This window comes from Anabrus simplex, chromosome 1 (genome assembly GCF_040414725.1).
Source record: "Anabrus simplex isolate iqAnaSimp1 chromosome 1, ASM4041472v1, whole genome shotgun sequence".
In the NCBI taxonomy this organism is placed as follows: Eukaryota; Metazoa; Arthropoda; class Insecta; order Orthoptera; family Tettigoniidae; genus Anabrus; species Anabrus simplex.
In genome coordinates, this window is record NC_090265.1 from 921,448,586 (window position 1) to 921,470,260 (window position 21,675).

Consider the following 21,675-nt stretch of genomic DNA (forward strand, 5'->3'; position numbering starts at 1 on the left):
CAATCTGTCCATCAAGTCTATCTAATCTTGGTGCGGTTTTGCAATTAAATAAAATTACCTAAAATTTTTCATAAAAAAACTATCCATTGGATTTCCTTCAAACCACTTCATAATCCATTTCATAAGTAATAAGAACAAGCTGTGAAATTTTCAGCCAAATCGGTAAAGTAGTTTTTGAGTCTATTAATCTCAAATATACCAACATCCTCTTTTATATATAAAGATAGGCATTGAGGTAGTGTGCGAAAGAATGAAGACGTTCATCTGGCATTGAATAGCGAGTTGTTGCGATTGTACTTCTCTTCTGAATTCACGTAAAACTGGACTATATGCAAGAAAATTTACCGTGAGAGATAACTGACTAGTCGGAAAATTTTTATTTACATGACTCCATTCACCCCAATACACAAAAAAGAGCAGCCTATTATAGTATGATTTATAGAGCTTGTAACATCCCAATGACGTCAGAAGACCAAAACAATGAATTGAAGTTAATCCACGACATAGCTAAACATAACGGATACAGGAAAGAAATGGTCAACAAAATCATTCACAAAATAAAATCACAACCTAAAACTAAATTAGCAAAAACAACCAAACCCAAAAAAGACTATGCCCTATTTACCTTTAACAACACCCATATATATACTATAACTAATATTTTCAAGAAGCACAACATGAAAATAGCATTTAAAACCACACACAATAGTACCAACATTATACATAACACTAAAACAGTCAATAATAACAATAAATACAACTAATCAGGTGTCTACCGTATCAAATGTAACAACTGTGACACAAGTTACATAGGACGTACAGGCAGAAACTTCACCATCCGCTACAATGAACATATAAATGCAGTAAAACATAACCATTTCTCATCAATAGGCCAACATGTAGAAGAATCCAAGCACAGTTTCACAAACATCAATAACGACATGATGATACTAAACATAAACTCCAAGGGCCCACTGCTCAACATAACCGAAGATTTCTACATTTCTTTAGACCAATACGCTAACCCCAATCATAACATTAATGATATTACTGATAAAACCAGCATCATTTTTGACAAAGCCATTCCGGCATTAAAGAATGATTACCTCAAAATAGTAAACACACGCTCCAACAAACCAACGAATCACAAGCCCGACCCCGCCCCTACTTCCCCAACGGCCACTCCTTCTTCCCCTCCACCTACATCCCCCTCCACAGCTAATATGAGCCCCAGATGCACTCGCAGTAGAACACAACAAGCCTTCAAACACATCGGCACAAGACTTCCACAACAACTAAAGTAAGTACTCTTTCCATACACACACCAGGCATTCCTTCATACACACACCACCGGTATACTTATATTACCTTATCTTTACAGACTACAACCACAAACATAGACAAGAGAGGTGCTGCCACCAACTACTTCTAATTCAAACTCAAGAACTGCTGTTTACTATATTAAAACTTACCAGAGTACATCACAAATTGGAATAAGGTCCTTATCAATATGACGCATACCAGCTTCAGAAATTTCTCGAAGATTACCATACACAGCTAAAATCAACTTAACATAGAAGCAATGGAACTCCACAGAAGACAGAAGAATGGAACCTATGTAACATGAACTAAAAATTTTTAACAAGTGTCTACCTATACTTACCAAATTTTAATGTGTTAAAACTTTTTAAGTGTTTGATATTATGACCCATATGTTTTAATATGTCCTACATACTCATGTTCTAACTTATTGTAACTCTTTACCTTGACTACTGATATTTTAATTACATGCTATTGTATACATTTCCATCCCCCATTAGACATCCGGATGTCTAATACAATAACAACTTGTGAATTGTCTAATGGCTGAAACAAATCATGTACTAGCTGATGATGGCCGTTAAAGAGCCGAAACCGGTACTAGTTTAATCTATTTAAAATAAATTGTGTATTGATTGGTGGAAAAACACTTTTCTTATCTAAACTTTGAATCTGTCAATACGGAAAATGAAATTTATAAATAATAATATGTCCATGTCATCATCAGCCTACACAAAAATGGCAAGAAGTCAACACAATTGTAACACTTATGACACTTAAAAATAGAAGTTTATGAACTTCAAAGTGTCATAAGTATTACAATTGTGTTGACTTCTTGCCATCTTTGTGTCAGCTGATGATGACATGGACATATGTCGAAACCGGTCCCATAACATATTAAATATGTTGCTACATTAATTCGTGCAACAAAATTATTGTATTGAATAGGTGGAACATCTTTTTCTTTTTAGCATTGTAATGGATTTAATAACCATTAACTTAAAATTGGCATCAAATTATCGAAGAGAACCCATTGAAAATTTGCCAGTAATATCTCTTCCATGCGTCTCTACAATACGACGATCATACAGTCAGCTACAACCGGCCGCTACACACACGTCTCTCTTGCTGGGTGCAGCCAACTTCAGCGGCTAGCGATGTATAGGCCTAATTGCGGGCGTTGAAGATCAACAAACAAGTTTACTGCACCGTGGTATGGCCTTTCCGCCCTTGCATTTTTCGAGCACATACCTCAAAATTTCATCTTCGACTTCTTTAAAGCGTCCTTGCTGCGGGCCACTGAATGCATTTTTTGTATAGTACACATTTTTTTGCCATCTTTGTCTTCACTCTAACGCGAATATTGGCTTTTTTTAGGCATATGATGTACTTCTTGCGGCTGCACAATTATTCTACATTTCCGAGTGCTAAATAAACATTAACTGAAAATTGGCATCATAATATCAATTAGAACCCGTTGGAAATTTGCCAGCAATACCTATTCCACGTATATTTACAATACAAGAAGTAAGTATTAATAACCACCTAATCGATACTTTATTAATGCCTCAGGCAAAATTGAATAAAATTAAAACTTACAGGACATGTTTCGACCACTTAGTGGTCCTCTTCAGCTGTATAAATAAAGAACTGAAAAGAAAAACATTATCACCTCCATTTTTATCAAAGGAGTCTCCAAAGAACTTTTATTTAGGCTTATTGTCATAATGTTTTTCTTTTCAGTTCTTTATTTATACAGCTGAAGAGGACCACTTAGTGGTCGAAACATGTCCTGTAAGTTTTAATTTTATTCAATTTTGCCTGAGGCATTAATAAAGTATCGATTAGGTGGTTATTAATACTTACTTCTTGATTAAACATCGATACGGTCATGAAATGGACAACTTGTAATATTTACAATACGACGATCCATCACGGAAATGTCGATAAAACTTAATTTTACTAAGCGTCAGGTACAGTAGATGCATTATAACTCTGCCACAGAGCCGTGGTCTTTCTAATAATTTGAAGGCTCACATGTTTTGATGCCTTTATGCAGATTTGAGAAACGTTTTTATACAGGCTAATAGAACGTCATACTCTCTTCACTATTTCCCAAGATCCAGTGACGTTACACAGAGGCACTGTACAACCAGTTGTCGCGGCTAGCGATGTATAATAAAAAGAGGCAGTCGTTTATTGTCAACGAGTTTCGTGTGTGCGTGTGAAAAGTAGCAGCGCGGTTACCACGGTAGTTACCAGTGGTATCCATTTACTTACTGTCAGGCCGCGAATGCAAGACAACCCTTGAGTTTTCGCATGAGATTCTGAATCTTAGATTCGGAGAAATACGGTACCTATCACTCCAAAGGCTTTGGTGGTAACATTTCAGTTTTCTTCTTCAAACGGCGTTAGCTAACCTAACTGCGTATGTATCATGAAAACATTCAAACGCATGTAGAGAAATGATAACCTGCTAAAAATTTACAAGGGAAAATAAACAGCCTTTCCGAAATTTAACTAGACGCGAGAAAATATAAACTATTCTCTGAAATCAGTGATTTACTCTGCAATATCTTGAGGTGTATCACATTCTTACTTAATTTCAGGATATAACATTAAAATTAGCCTTTAACTTTAATGAGTTACCAACTGCTATCGACCATGTTATTTACGCATTTATTACAAAATCGTGTTATCCTCTTTCATTTCGAAGTTTCTATGGAGAACAGCAGTCGATCCAACTCCACGATCACCTTTGAATGTCGACGAGAGAGCTCGCAAATGCACAGTGAGAAAACTGTACTGTATCGAAGATGATCGATCACATTTTTTGGCAAACGTTTCAGTTTTCTTATTCAAACAGCATCACCTATCCTAACTTAACCGTATTATATGTATGATGAAAACATATTTCCAGAGCTAGTAGAGAAATGATAACATTCTCACTATAAATTTTCATGATAATAGCCTTTCCGTAAAAGCAGACGCGAGAAAACACAAACTAACCTCTGAAATCAATGATGCACTCTGCCATAGCTTGAGGTGTATCCTATTCTTACTTAATTGCACTATTTAGCGTTAAAATTAAGATATTGTATATTCAGCCTTTATTTTTAACGAGTTAACAACTGTTATCGGACACGTTATAACGCACTTATTAAGAGAACATGTTCTCTTTCATTTTGAATATTCTTTACGGAACAGTAGTCGACAGGTATTAGTTATCGACTCCGGCATCGCCTTCGAATGTCGACGAGAGAGCTCGCTAATGGACACAGCGAGGAAACGATACCGAAGGTGATAAATCGTATGCAACGTAATTGCTGGGGTGCATAAATATTGATAACGGAAAAAAAATCATGCGCGCTTAATCGCTCGTAATAACGGATGCGTCAGTGATAGGGATCTCGCTGTAACCGAAGGTTAATTCACAGTTTCTTATAGGACTTTTGAAGGGACAGACAAAACTTGTTGTTTTAATGGGGTTCTCGTTATATGCCGTGCTCACTATAGCAGACTTTTACTGTAATATATCTATGCACTTTATTGCTTCACATGCAGTGCCTTCTGTATTCTATACAAAAAAGAAGCTTCGATGCGATATAGTGGACAGTGATCATTCGTGAAGTTCCAAGATTCTAAGGCTCATTTAACACGTGGAACATTAGATGTGTTATCTGCAACTCCTTAAGTCCAAGAAAAAAATTATCCAATTAGTAATGAAGGAATAATTACTTAAAGGTATTTGTTCTTGCAACCCACCCTTAACCTCATAATACAGGAATTTCTTTTTCAAAAATTGTACTCATGACAAAACCACAAACTTTCACGGGAAATGGATACCGCAATAAAAAGGAAGGAAAGGAAAATGTAATATCAATATATTCAAATCATAATTGCATGCAAATATATAGCAATTTTAATTAAATGGCTTAAAAGCTGTCTCAATACATGCATTTAAGAGCTACAATTAGATTGGCTGTATGCCCAGCAATATTTTGAACAATGGCCTGAAAGAGGTCATTCTTGTTCAGAAGACAAAACTTACTATGTGTGCCATTTCACCGTTCTATAATTACAGTATTAGGAACAAAAATGGCGTTCCAGCCATTAAAGAATCAATATGAAAGCAATTAACAGCGGTACGAGTCAAAAACATAATCCTTTCAACCGGTAGTCATCGAAAGAACCATTCTTAGAAGGCGGTGAGAAAGGAATGACAGAAGCGGATTATTTAAACTGATTATTAAAAAAAGAGACTTCCATTAGAACACGAGACTCAATCCAGCACTGCAGCAAAAAGGACGGAATCGAGTAAAGAAACAAGCCAGTTATCTGATTTTATGATCAATTATTGGAGGAAAATTAAATCCGCAGCAGCCCGCTCAACGTCAACTGTATAGATTGACATATATACGCGAAATTTAAGACCAGCGATAAGGAATCGTCAAGTCTTGTTCAGCTACTACGTCACGGTTGGACTTGGAAGCATTATATTTTGTCCGATACTGCACATCGTAAAGAGCAGAATTCAATCAGCTGTAAAGTGCAATTCTAAACTTCACGGAAAAATTACATCCGTTCAGCAAGCAAGAGAATTGACAAATAATAGCACATTTAGAGCTGTTATAGCCAAACTAGACGGCTTAGAACACATATATTCCTATATCATTGGCAGTACGAAATGAATTGCAGCATGTCAATATTAACTAATGAATTGTATTATTCTGTTCCTGACGTACTAGAGACCACTATGATGTACTAAAAGACTAAGCCAGAGACTACTCCGACTATGGTGGCGCTTCACGAGATTGATGACCCAGGAGGGTTGGTAATCAGCTGAGAGGACGAGATGGACCCGATTACCTAAGCAGAACCATGGAGCGAGGCCTACCATTCCCGATGAACAACAGCAAGATGGGAGACACTACCCAATAAGCAAAGTTAAGTCCCCTATGAGTCGTTTTTCATAAGTAGAAACCTTTATTTTTTTGGCTATGTGTGATATGATTTGTGACATTGTGCGTGCGTAGATAATATTCAAGTGTAGTTACAAGGAAGTAGGTATTCATCTGAAGTTACCGTTAATCCCATATATAGGCGTAAAATACCAGTGAATGCCGTTCGCAAATTTGTCAATGTGATGCGAGAGAAAGTGATTGATATTTTTAAATCGTTGTCAGTGAAGTGTTAGAGTATTATATGAAGGTTAATATACATATGTGATGGCTTTAACAGAACAACAAGCTTGGAGATCGTATTTAGGGAATGTTTATGACGAAGTATAGTAGCACAGTTTAGTATTGTGATGCACTTTTCTTTGATACTATGACGGTAAGGATAATGTTTTTATGTGTGTTGGTTATGGCACATATGCAGCGTTTTTGATGAAATCGAGTGCCTGAGACGCACTAATATGAATGGTACGTGATATTTGAAGTGATAAATGGTGAATGAAGTAATAATATGAGTTGATGTTAAGTTGTGATGGTGATAGTTATTGTTATTTGAAAGGTTGGTCATAGTATTCTTCTGAGAGATGATAGTATGTGTAAATTGCGCATGCTAAGGTATATATTGAAACGTACTGTTTTCAATTGCTGTTTTTATTCCCTGATACACAAAAATAGGTTAGGATACGATCTCAATGCCATCAATACAGAGTTATTAGAGTATGTAGAATCATCATTTGAGCCGAGAGGCGAATAACGTTAATATTTAGGCTTTCACTGACTTATCTACGATCATTTTTAAGTACTCTCACACACTGTAACTTAATTTATGATTTTATGGGAGCAGTTTGACACATCACTGGTGACTTAGTCATTCATATATGGACTTTTAGATGAAGGTAGAGTCTTCTAGTATACCAATTTTTCCACTTGTGGTATAATTTGTTGGAAAATTAGTTAAGTACACTTGGCAATGCTACATTCAGCCAGATACGCACTTAAATTGAATTTCAATCATGGATTAAAATAATAATTGAGTGATTTAGCCACATAAGCCTTATGATAGAATTAATTTGAGATTACTTACGACTTACAGTGGACTTGAATTTGCTTATATGGAGATCAAACATTGTGTAATATGAAGCGAATATGGAGATTTTCAAACTTATTAATTATTGGAAGTCCTTAGGAAACAAGCATTGCTTTCTCACACGATTTTCTACTGTGCATGGACATGGATGTTAAGTTTTCAGCAAAGTGATACTCATTTCACTAGTCACATGTGAATTAAAGATTAAATGATAGAATTTTTGGTAACTCTGAGGAGCAATCCAGCTCACTAAGAAAAGATTCCAGATCTTAATTAATTAATTGATTAATTATTTATTGGTTATATTCACTGCGTTTTCACATTCTGCAATTTGAACTATAATTTGAAATGTTGTATATAGTAGGGAGTATAGTTTTCTTTTCACTTTAACCAATTGGATGCATCTAATTATTTCAACTATGTTTAATATGTTTCATTTGATTATATATATTTTAATTTTTCTTTTTCATTTGATTTTTACGGACATTACCTGACTACAACCTAGTATTTTGACAGGCCAGAATTAGTGTGTCGATGATTAAGGCCTGGTTTTCAATTACTTGTCAAAGGTTTTTCAAAACCTGTTTTCCTTTATTGCAACATAATCACAACGCACAGAGATGCTGATAGCATTATGAGACTGTCTACGTTATATGAGGCAATTTCTAACGATATTTTACTTAATATTTAAATGATACTTAGACTGAATTGCCAATAAAAGCTGAGTAGCGAAACTATAAAATTATTTTAATGCCTACTTAGAATAAGAGCTAGATATAAGGCTATAATGACTTATTTTCTGATTGCGATTTCGATAGCAACATGCACGAATTTCTTGAAATGCCTTGATAACCTTGATTTTGCGATAAATTTCGGCGACATGCGAGTATGGTATCCGACTGATAGCGTGTTGGAGACGTCCTTCTGCGTAGGTTGAGATTTACCATAGGCCATTGGCATACTTTCTCACGCGGAACCCACAACCCAGCAATGTTAAGCAGATGGAATCGATTATCAAGAGCTAGTCTGGAACACGTGTATCCTCACCTGGACGCGGGAACGGTGCATGTAGTTTTGGCGCCCAATGTGGGGCAATTTAAGAGAAAGACACCGAGGTCAAGAACCGTTGGTCGACAGAGCATGTAGATTTGTCGCACTTGAACTTGGCAAAGAGAGAAAAACACCGTGGGAGAGAGAAGTTGGTCATCAAACCATGTACATTTAATGCCACAACGTGTTCATAATGAAGAGAAAGGCGTTAGGGTCAGGAAATAGAGTCGTCGAGTCTTGTAAAATTTGGCTACGCAAACATGTGGCAGTCTGAGAGAAAAACTTACTGAGGAAACCTTGATAAGAAGGAAAGGTATTTTAGGAGTTGACTGACAAAGGATTTTGAACGTACGAACAAGATGATTGAATGGAAATGGGAATATCGTACAAAACTTAGTTGTATCTGGTAAAACAAGTTGTCGTTTGACCAGATAATTATTTTTTATATGGGGATCGAAGAAAACACAGGAGGACAATGAACTGTGAAGTCGAGTAGATGCCCAATAATAATAATAATAATCAGAAGTAAGAGAGAGAAGAAATGGATGGATGAGCTGAAGGAAATGTCCGAGGACGACTGGAAACAATCGAATTTCAGTATAGAGGAAGCTGATGTAGAATATGAAGACTTTACAATTGTAAATATGAATAGTTGGAAGTGAATTTAAGGAATGTTGTTAATATGTTAGTCACAACTTATTATGAGATAACTTAGATATAGGAAGTAGATGGTAAGAAATTAGGTCATTTGAATTTTTTTAAAAATTATTCAGGCTAAAATTAAGATTTGGAATCTCAGTCATTAGGGTAAACGTTTCATATTTCATAGTGTAATTGGGTCAACCTCGTAAGCAAAGCCTAGTCAGAGTAGTTAAGCCTATATTTAAGCATAGTACAAGTACAGTTGAGTGAGATAAGTGTAAGAATATTAGAGAATATTGAATTATAGAGAAGTTAGGGCAGAATTAGAGTATTATTAGGAATAATAGAGAATTCGGGAATAATACGTGAAAACCAAGATGTCGACGTTAAGCCACTTAAAAGCACAATTTGAAGAGTACCAGAAGGTACAGGAGGAGAAGCAAGAAGAGGAGAAAAGACAAGAAGAGAAGGAGAAGGGACAGAAAGAAGAACAACAGGGAATGTTGCAAGCCATAAAACAAATTATGGAGGAAATGAATAGGAAACAGGAAGAAACTAAGAGAGAAAGGCAAGAAGAAATAAGAAAGCAAGAGGAAAGACTAAAGGAAATGATGGAAAAAATAGACAAGCAGCAGGAATTGATGGTAGAAAACCAAAAACGACAGGAAGAGAAGGAGAAGAAACAGAAAGAGAAACAGAAGCAAATGATGGAAGAAATCACTAGTAAACAGGAAGAGAAACAGAAGCAAATGATGGAAGAAATCACTAGTAAACAGGAAGAGAAACAGAAGCAAATGATGGAAGAAATCACTAGTAAACAGGAAGAGAAACAGAAGCAAATGATGGAGGAGATGAAGCAGATGAAGGAAGAAATCATTAGTAAACAGGAAGGGAAGCAGAAGCAGATGATGGAGGAGATGAAGCAAGAAATGAAGGAGCAGATGAAGAAAGATCATAGGGAGCAAGAAGAAAGACACAAAATAATAATGACGGAGATGAAGGAAGAAATCTTGAAAATAGGATCAGATATGGACAAGATCAAGAACCACATGGAGGAGTGGAAAGCAGAAATTAGCGGAAGTATGGAGGAGAAGAACCAGAAAATACAAGAAGAAAAAAATGATATCAAGAAGGAGATGATAGGAAACAATAACTATCTCCAATCTTTAAAGGAGAATGAGATAAAGAACCTGACAGACAATATGGAGAGATTGCATATAGATTCCCAAGAAAAATGGAAACAATGTGAGGAGAAGATTGGGAAGTTAGGCGATGAAATACAGACAACAAATACCGATTTGGAAAGGAAATATGGACAAGCTGCACATCAGATCGGGAATAAAATAACGGAAATAAGGGACGAAATTGAGCACAACAAAGAAGAACTAAATCAGAGGATAAATAAATCAGAGGAAGGACTTCGGCAGATACAAGCTCAAATACGAGAGATCCGAGATGAAGAACAGGGAAGAACCGTTACGATATCCAACGGCGAGCGTCGTAAGAACGTTGAATTCCAGATGAATGAGAGAGAAGCTACATCTATACCAGTTACGCGTTCGAATCACAGTATTGTGGAAATGAATACAGAGAACGGAAGCAATGGGAGTCCCGCTATAATTAATGTAATAAAAACATTCAACGATAGGCCGAAACATTTTAATAACACAACTAGTATTTCGCCAAAACGTTTTCTTCGAGAAATGGATGACTATTTTAAGGAGCATGGTATCCCCGAGGAGAAAAGACTGAAAGTAGTAGAAAAACACTTGGACGCAAATCCTAGTTTGTGGTTCCAAGCATTCAAGTACACCTTTCATGAGTACAATGACTTTAAAACAGCATTCTTGCAGCGCTTTTGGAACCCAGACATTCAGCAGAACCTACGTTTAGAACTCTATTCACGGAAATATGCTTCAAATGGTCAAACAGGGTAAAGCGATTACTTTGCCTACCAGTTTCACCGTTTTCAGGACCTGGATTCACCACCCAGCAAACTTGAAGCAATTAAGACCATACAACGTCAATTTCCATTAGACGAGCAACGATTATTAGCTACTGCTAACCCGTTAACTGCAGTACAGATGGAGACAACGCTAAGGCAGATTGACATGACTACTGTACCACATCCCCACAGGATAGTTAGGAACAGTTACGGTGCAGAAACTGTTAACATACTTACGCAAGATGACACGAGCAGAAATATCCTGAAAGAACGTAGGAACACAAACAGAAAAAGACAATGGGGTAACCCAGAAAATGGAAGAAAGGAGGAAGAAAAATGCCATTGCAGAAAGGGATCCTACGGTCAAGGAACATATATGGGAAACAGGAGATACAAGCCCAATATGTGACTTAGGAACCAGTATCGAGAAGGCAGAGGAAGAAACAACTTCAGAGAGAGACCCCGATACGAAAGAAGGAATGTTAGGGATAGCCAAGAAAAGGAAAGTTACAACAGAAGGTACATTCAGGAACTGAATGAGGCTCGAAATGAGAAAATTAAATGGGAAAAGGCTATAAGAGATCAAGACGTAAATACTGATGTAGAAGGAGCCGAGAGTCTTGAACTACAAAGATTTAAGAAAAGAAGACAGGAAGAACAGGCGCTCAATCCCAACACAAAGGAATTCAAGTGTAGGAGAGAGAGCGAAAGGTCAATAAGAAAAAAAAAAAAAAAAAAAAAAAAAAAAAAAAACGCCGATTTCAGACTAGAGGGCGAAATTGAGAATGTTGAAAACGCAGGAAATTTCAAAATTAACAGTTATTTTATAACGCAAGTAGATTCGTGGGAGATTGATTCTGAAGAATTGGTAAAGGACCTAACAGAGCATCATGTGAAGAAAAGATATAATTTACCTATTATCGTAGCAAGGGTAGGCGAACTTAAAATACATTGCCTCGTGGATTCTGGAGCCAGTATTAGTGTGCTATCCAAAGAGCTTTTCCAAGACATGAATAAAAGGATGAAACTACTAACAATACCAGTGTCAAAAATTAAGATACGGGGTATAGTACCTGACAAGACAGTGGAGTGTAACATACAAACGTATCTGGAGATCAATATAGGAAACAGAAATTTTGAACACCCATTCGTAGTTATGAACCGAATCAAATATAACATCATACTAGGAATAGATTTTATGACAGTCACAGGAATGACCATCGACATGGAGAAACAAGAGGTAAGATTTCCTATTTGCGATGAGAATACTGAAGAAAAGCAGGAAAGAATTAAGATCAATGATGACGTTGGTGTAGTTAATAGTGTGAGAGTCGAGGAAGAAGGAGAGGACTCACAGTCAGAAAGGAATCCGAAATTGCAGACAGAAGGAAATGAGATGTCAACGTCATGTGAGAATATACTAGAAAGTATTGAGAAGGTCATGATTACGGTGGAGGAAGAAAACATGCCAAACATCTCAGAGGCAGTTGCAAATGCAAAGATTTCACCTGTTGAAAAATCCAAACTTCACGGAGTCTTGCAGGAATATTCAGATTTATTCAGGAACAAGCCAGGACAGATTCCCAATTTCAGGTACAAGTTGTTGGTAAATGATTGGACACCTTTTAAAGGGAAATTATATGGGGTACCGGAGAAATATTTCTCAGAAGTCAAAGAAATTATAAAAGGCATGGAGGATGATGGAATTATCATGAAAACATCCAGCCCATACCTGAACCCGTTAGTAATTGTAGTGAAAAGCAACGGGAAACTGAGAATTTGCCTAGATGCGCGATGTTTAAATACCCAGCTAATTCCTAAATACAATACAGTACCGAAGATTAAGGATATTGTACAAAAATTCCGAGACATGAGGTATTTTTCGACGATGGATTTCACGTCTTCCTATCATCATATTGTTCTAGAAGAAAGGTCTCGACTGCTAACTGGATTCATGTTTGACAGTCAGACTTATGTCTACTGTCGGCTGCCCTTCGGTCTGAAGAATAGTTGTGCCGTTCTGGTGAGAGCCCTGGATAGGAATTTAACACCAGAAGTGAAGGAGTTTTTAACTTATTATGTAGACGATCTTATTTTGGCAACCAAGACACTCGATGATCATTGTGATAAGCTGGAGAAGTTGTTTCAAAATCTAAGAACAGCGGGATTTAAGATCAACATAGCCAAGTCCAAGTTTTGTCAGGAAGAAGTATTATTCGTCGGTCACATGATAGATGGCACAGGGGTACGACCAAACCCAGTAAAAATCCAGGCGATATGCGACTTTCCTCGACCAAAACGCATTAAACATGTCCGACAATTCCTCGGAATGGCCCAATTCTTCTCTAACCACTGTAAAGGCTACACTCAAACCGCAGCACCTCTACAGGATCTGTTGAAGACAAATAACAGATGGAAGTGGGATGAAAAAGCAGAAAGGGCATTCCAAGAGTTGAAAACTTTGCTGACCAGAAGCATAAAGTTAGGCTATCCTAATTACGAAAAAGAATTTATCATCCAGTCAGACGCCTCGAATGTCGGTATAGGAGCGTGTTTGTATCAAGAGGAAGAGGGATCACCTCCTAAAAGAATATATTTAGCCTTCACCAGTCGAAAGTTGAGGAGTCATGAAATTCACTACACTACTACAGAACAAGAACTATTAGCAATAGTCTATGCTTTGCAGCAGTGGAAAAAGACCATCTATGGATATCCGATAACGGTCAGATCGGACCATAAGGCATTGACTTTCGGACTTAAAGCAGCGATGACTAACGAAAGGATAACAAGATGGATGTTGTTCACCCAACAATTCCAGATAAAGATCGAATACTGTAGTGGGAAGGAAAATATCCTAGCAGATGCTCAGAGTCGAAACCCCGTGGACAACGCGGAGAAAGTCCATAAAATAGAGCTAGTTCCAGAAGATGAGGATGTCCTAGAAAAACTACGGAATATTATACAATTGCAACGTCAGGATGAGAAGTTGAGGCATATCATAGACAAGTTAGAAAATGGAGATTGTGGATCTGAAGCAAGGTCGAAAATAACAAGGGTATACAGCATCGAACGGGGTATGCTCATGGCTAGGACAGGCAAAGATCAAGAGAAAGTACGCATCGTGTTACCTTCAGTATTGTATAACGAAGTAATCTGGCACGTACATAGAATCACAGGGCATGGCGGTATGGAGAAAGTGACCCAAGTCATCCTAGAGAAGTTCACTTGGAAAGGAATTAGAAAGACTACAAAGAATATAGTAAGGACTTGTGATATTTGCCAGAAAGTTAAACAAGGTAATTGTCTAATAAGGCATGAGCCAAGGGCCATATTACCACAGAAAGCCAGAGAGCTATATGCTATTGATATATTTGGTAAGCTCCCGACGGCTAAAAAAGGAAATAAATTCATCGTGGTAGTTATGGACGTTTTCTCGAAGTACGTATCACTTCAACCAATACAGCGTGCTAATTCAAAACAAGTAATACGATGTCTAGTTAAACACATATTGCCTAGCATGGGAAAACCCGAGAGATTGTTGTCCGACAGAGGAACCCAGTTTACATCACTTCAATTTAAAGAGGCTATGAAAGAGATGGGAATCAAACACACTCTATGTTCGATAAGACACCCAGCATCCAACCCAGTCGAAAGATATATGAAAGAAATAGCTAAATTTTGCCGGATATACTGTTCCAAGCAACACTGGAAGTGGATAGATGTAATTGAGAAAATTGAAGAAAGCATCAATAACATTATACACGAATCCAGCGGCCAAATTCCAAAGGTTATTCACCATAATATTCGACCTGAGAGACCATGGGATAGAATAATTCAGCTACCTACCGAACCAAGCCTAGACCAAGACAAGCTTAACCAACTAGTTCGAGAGAGGATGTATAAACAATCCCAGCGAAGACTGAGGAGGATACAACACAAGAAATTCCATCCCGAATTGAAGAAAGGCGACCTAATATTAGTAAAGAAACCCGCAATCTCGAATGTGTCAACTAAAGTATTTGCCAAATTCATACATTTATTCGATGGACCATTCGTTATACATCGATCATTTGGGAACAACGCATACGAAGTTCACGACTTGAACGGTAAAAGTAAAGGAGTACACAATGCCGCAAATATTAAGTTGTACTTCAAGGAACAAAAGGATTAGAGTCCATCAGGCATAGCGGTTTAACAAGAAATCAGTACTGAAGAAACACTATGGCAAGAATGAACGAATTGATCTGTAGAAATGGACAATAATGCACTCGAAACTCTGATTAAGAACAGTGAAAAGTCCCATTATGATATTAGAAATAGGTAAAATAAATATATAGCAAGCCATATATTTAAATCAACGTGGGAGGAGTAAATGTGCCATTTCACCGTTCTATAAATACAGTATTAGGAACAAAAATGGCGTTCCAGCCATTAAAGAATCAATATGAAAGCAATTAACAGCAGTACGAGCCGAAAACATAATCCTTTCAACCGGTAGTCATCGAAAGAACCATTCTTAGAAGGCGGTGAGAAAGGAATGACAGAAGCGGATTATTTAAACTGATTATTAAAAAAAGAGACTTCCATTAGAACACGAGACTCAATCCAGCACTGCAGCAAAAAGGACGGAATCGAGTAAAGAAACAAGCCAGTTATCTGATTTTATGATCAATTATTGGAGGAAAATTAAATCCGCAGCAGCCCGCTCAACGTCAACTGTATAGATTGACATATATACGCGAAATTTAAGACCAGCGATAAGGAATCGTCAAGTCTTGTTCAGCTACTACGTCACGGTTGGACTTGGAAGCATTATATTTTGTCCGATACTGCACATCGTAAAGAGCAGAATTCAATCAGCTGTAAAGTGCAATTCTAAACTTCACGGAAAAATTACATCCGTTCAGCAAGCAAGAGAATTGACAAATAATAGCACATTTAGAGCTGTTATAGCCAAACTAGACGGCTTAGAACACATATATTCCTATATCATTGGCAGTACGAAATGAATTGCAGCATGTCAATATTAACTAATGAATTGTATTATTCTGTTCCTGACGTACTAGAGACCACTATGATGTACTAAAAGACTAAGCCAGAGACTACTCCGACTATGGTGGCGCTTCACGAGATTGATGACCCAGGAGGGTTGGTAATCAGCTGAGAGGACGAGATGGACCCGATTACCTAAGCAGAACCATGGAGCGAGACCTACCATTCCCGATGAACAACAGCAAGATGGGAGACACTACCCAATAAGCAAAGTTAAGTCCCCTATGAGTCGTTTTTCGTAAGTAGAAACCTTTATTTTTTTGGCTATGTGTGATATGATTTGTGACATTGTGCGTGCGTAGATAATATTCAAGTGTAGTTACAAGGAAGTAGGTATTCATCTGAAGTTACCGTTAATCCCATATATAGGCGTAAAATACCAGTGAATGCCGTTCGCAAATTTGTCAATGTGATGCGAGAGAAAGTGATTGATATTTTTAAATCGTTGTCAGTGAAGTGTTAGAGTATTATATGAAGGTTAATATACATATGTGATGGCTTTAACAGAACAACAAGCTTGGAGATCGTATTTAGGGAATGTTTATGACGAAGTATAGTAGCACAGTTTAATATTGTGATGCACTTTTCTTTGATACTATGACGGTAAGGATAATGTTTTTGTGTGTTGGTTATGGCACATATGCAGCGTTTTTGATGAAATGAGTGCCTGAGACGCACTAATATGAATGGTACGTGATATTTGCAGTGATAAATGGTGAATGAAGTAATAATATGAGTTGATGTTAAGTTGTAATGGTGATAGTTATTGTTATTTGAAAGGTTGGTCATAGTATTCTTCTGAGAGATGATAGTATGTGTAAATTGCGCATGCTAAGGTATACATTGAAACATACTGTTTTCAATTGCTGTTTTTATTCCCAGATACACAAAAATAGGTTAGGATACGTTCTCAATGCCATCAATACAGAGTTATTAGAGTATGTAGAATCATCATTTGAGCCGAGAGGCGAATAACGTTAATATTTAGGCTTTCACTGACTTATCTACGATCATTTTTAAGTACTCTCACACACTGTAACTTAATTTATGACTTTATGGGAGCAGTTTGACACATCACTGGTGACTTAGTCATTCATATATGGACTTTTAGATGAAGGTAGAGTCTTCTAGTATACCAATTTTTCCACTTGTGGTATAATTTGTTGGAAAATTAGTTAAGTACACTTGGCAATGCTACATTCAGCCAGATACGCACTTAAATTGAATTTCAATCATGGATTAAAATAATAATTGAGTGATTTAGCCACATAAGCCTTATGATAGAATTAATTTGAGATTACTTACGACTTACAGTGGACTTGAATTTGCTTATATGGAGATCAAACATTGTGTAATATGAAGCGAATATGGAGATTTTCAAACTTATTAATTATTGGAAGTCCTTAGGAAACAAGCATTGCTTTCTCACACGATTTTCTACTGTGCATGGACATGGATGTTAAGTTTTCAGCAAAGTGATACTCATTTCACTAGTCACATGTGAATTAAAGATTAAATGATAGAATTTTTGGTAACTCTGAGGAGCAATCCAGCTCACTAAGAAAAGATTCCAGATCTTAATTAATTAATTAATTAATTATTTATTGGTTATATTCACTGCGTTTTCACATTCTGCAATTTGAACTATAATTTGAAATGTTGTATATAGTAGGGAGTATAGTTTTCTTTTCACTTTAACCAATTGGATGCATCTAATTATTTCAACTATGTTTAATATGTTTCATTTGATTATATATATTTTATTTTTTATTTTTCATTTGATTTTTACGGACATTACCTGACTACAACCTAGTATTTCGACAGGCCAGAATTAGAATCCAAGATGATGGTTTTTCTTGCAGTCACAACGTAACAGTAACAAACACCACTGGGCGCTACCACGGTAACAATGTTGCTTCCCCTCCCCCTGCGCGTGCACAAAACTTGAGCTTTATTATACAAAACTAACTGCGGCAGTCAATTGCACAGTGCCTCAGTATAACGTCACTGGTTCTCGGAAAATAGTTAAGACAGAATAATATTCTACTAGCCTCTAAAAAGCATAATGTACTTCCGAGCCTCAGCTGCGCAGGAAATGTCATTCGAATTAGAATAGCAAAGGATACAACCGTTAAAATTTTTAGAAAGGCCACGATTATTCAGTGACAGAGTTATAACGTGTCTACTCTACCTGATGCTTAGTGAAAGTAACTGTTTTATAGACAGCAAGAACACTTTTGTGACGGATCGTCGTATTGTAGACACACATGGAACAAGTATTGCCAGCAAATTTTCAAAGGGTTACCTTCGATATTATGATATAATTTTAAATTAATGGTTATCAAACACGCAGTTATAAAGAATAATTGTGCAGACGCAAGAAAATACAGCATAACTACAACCAATGTTTGGCGCTGCTAGAAGACAAAGGTACTCTAAAAATGTGTACTCTACAAGAAAGGCATTCAGTGGCTCGCAACAAGGACACTTTGAAGAAGTCCAAGATGAAATTGTGAGGTATGTTTGTGAAAAACACAAGATCGGAATGGCCCTAACATGAGATGCGATACAAATGTGGGCTCACGAAGAGGATTTTCCCTGAACTTTCAAAGGCAGAATCAGGTACCTCTAATGAAAGTGATTAGGGAAGTAGGTGGAATTTACATGATACTTGTGTGTGTTTCATGTATTTCTCGAATTAAATTTGAAAAATTTGTTATAAATAAAATAATGATTTCACAAAGCATGTTTTAAGCCCAATTTAATTTTTTTTTGAAGGAAAATGTGGAGGTCGTCTTGGATTTGGAGAAATACGATAGATTCCTTCTCTGTGGAGAAGCATCTGAATTATTTAATTTTTTGATATAAGGGACTGTATTATGCTAACTTTATTTGCAAATATACAATTATGTTTTCAAACTGAACTTATGTATTACTGTGCTTCTCGATTATCTCTCAATCTTCAATGACCTGGTGATTTTCCTCTCTTAAAATTTTTGCTCTGAATTTCTTTATTAAAGACGAGGCAGAAAAATATGATATACAGAGAACAAGAGCAGTTTTTGCTCCAGATTTGGAAGAACACATCATTGGTAGAATAGTCCAGTTCTTTGTTGAGGTAAATTTTATTACTGTGAAATAACAACACTGTTAAAAAGGCAGGAGTGGGGAATATAGTTCCACCCAGACTAACCCCTTCCCACCTTTTGTGCTGTTGCTAGTTTCTTCTTTTTCCACATCCACATATCCATCCCTCTAGACTACTTGTCAGTCCACTAAGTCATCTCAAATGTGACTCCTCTTCTTATTCTCTTTCTTGATTTAATTTCCGAGTCTACAGTCTTTTTTGTGCTGTTTGCTAGATAAGGTATTTTTTGTCTCTACTTCCATCTCAATTAGCTTGATTTATTGCCTTATTTTACTTTAGTTTAATGATTCATGAAGTTAAACAAAATGATTAAATTTTCAAAACTATCAAGAAATCAAATATCTTTTAACACCTAATTATTAACATTATTATATCATTGTCACCACCACATCATTTTTGTTGTTTGTTTTACATTGGACCGACTAAGACAGGTCTTAGGGTGACGATGGGTTAGGGCAGAACTAAGACTGGGAAGAAAGCGGCCATGACCTTCATTTATTAAGGTATTAAGGTACAGCCAAGCATTTGCCTGGTATGAAAATAACCAGGGAATATGATCTTCAGGGCTGTAGACATTGGGGATTGAAGTTGACACTTGCATAACCCAAACCGTAAAGCCAACTTGCTTGGTCCAAATGAATGAAAAATGGCAATGCTTACCATCTGTATGTGCAACAGTAATCAGAGTTTTAATGGTGTCTATATTTTTGGCCTTCATCTCTGTGATGGGCGAATTTGCAGTGAGAAGTGTAAACCTTGCTAAGGCCTGCACATATGCATCCCTCTCAAGCTGAAATAAAAAACATTTTTCAATGTAATATATCATATACAACCAAAACCAAAAACAAAAAGTGTTGATCAGCAAGAAGTAAAAGTAAAATTTTCAAATAAAATTTACAGGTAAAAAATTTGCAACATTTTGCCTGATGTCACTTAATTCACAAGTGAACCTAGCATACTGTAGCTTGGTGACATTACATGATCAACAAAACAGACCAAAACCATGTAACAGATACCAAGTACTGAAGATGCTTAGCTTCACATCAATGTACACTGTACTCCCCTCAGCCAGTCACAAAGGTTTGTATTCTCACACGTAGATGATCATATATGTGATGAATAGCAACCTATGATACTGTATTTGAAGCCTCTTGCAACTATGCAAGGTTAGCCATTCAGACTAGGTTGAATGTCATCCCACCATATCCCACAGAGGTTCAGTGGGGGGGAGGGTGGCTGGGAAATGTACTGACGAGGGCAGTTGTTGAACACCACAATGAGCACCTCGCATAGTAGCAGCATACGATCGAGCATTATCCTGCTGAAACAGTATATCATTTTCCTCTTCCAGCAATGGCAGCAGGATGGGTCGAACAGTGTCATGGATGTAGCAGGTACTGCTTAACGCATGCTCCACAAACACAATGGTGAACAGTAACTGTAGCTTATTACATCCTACAGCACAATGCCAGCAGCTGAGCGCTAACATCAGGGATGAATACACTCTGGAAGATGACACTCGCCAGGTGAACGTCATGCAAATAAATAGCCATTACTTTTATGAAGGCAGAACCTGCTCTCATCACTGAACTTAACAGAGCATCATTCCATTCTCCAAGCAACCCCTGCCCAACACCACATGAAACATGCACGATGATGTTGTGACAGAAGAGGAAGCCAGGAGAAAGCCACACATGTTTGCAGCTCTGGTGACATTAGATGGTTTCCAATTGTGGCATGTATGCACACCCCTGCTATCACATTGGCTTGGATCTCTGCTGCGGATGCGTTATGATCTGCAGTGATGCTCTAACAATATGACAATCTTGACATATGTCTATACTACGCGACCGTCCCGAACCCAGTCTGCAGGTGTGGATCTGTTTAACAGATTACCACTGATATAACTGTCTTACTACAGATGCATCATGACCAGCATATGCATTAATCTTTTGATATGTTCATCCTGCCCGCATAGTCCTACAATGTGACCCCTCTCAAACGGTTGTAATTGCACAACAGGAGCATATAATCATCTTAAGAGGCATGGCTATAGCTTGATTCCTGCATACATAAACAACATTCAACCTTGCAGAAAACACAATACTGTCTGGTGTGTGGCTGGGCATGGTGCAACAAAGTAAATGGTGCCATGTCTCCTGTTGGCTAATGTCCCTGTAACATTCATCAGTACACCTACAATCCTCCAGCATGCAACTACTATACCCATGTTCAACTGGACATCATTCTTTAGTGTACTGCAATTTACTTTTTTCTAGAAATATACATAATACACAGTTCAAAAAAATTAGGAAAACATGTTTTTGAATGTATGCCATGCTTCACAAAACAATACCTCACACCCAGAACTTTGTCTGAATCGGTCGCCTTCCTGAACAACATTTGGTTGGCATGTACTGCTCACCACAGCGTCTCCATACACGTTGACGTCCATCACGCTGTGTCAGGGGAA

The 21,675-nt window shown here is 37.2% G+C and overlaps 1 protein-coding gene across 1 annotated transcript in view; it reads right to left on the reverse strand.

The window, feature by feature from the left end:
- Sec71 (ADP ribosylation factor guanine nucleotide exchange factor Sec71) overlaps positions 1–21,675 on the reverse strand; it is a 452,892-nt gene that overhangs the window by 213,933 nt on the left and 217,284 nt on the right. The window contains exon 17 of the mRNA XM_067136654.2: positions 19,863–19,992. Coding sequence (XP_066992755.2) covers positions 19,863–19,992 — 130 coding nt within the window. The remainder of the gene's footprint in view (positions 1–19,862; positions 19,993–21,675) is intronic.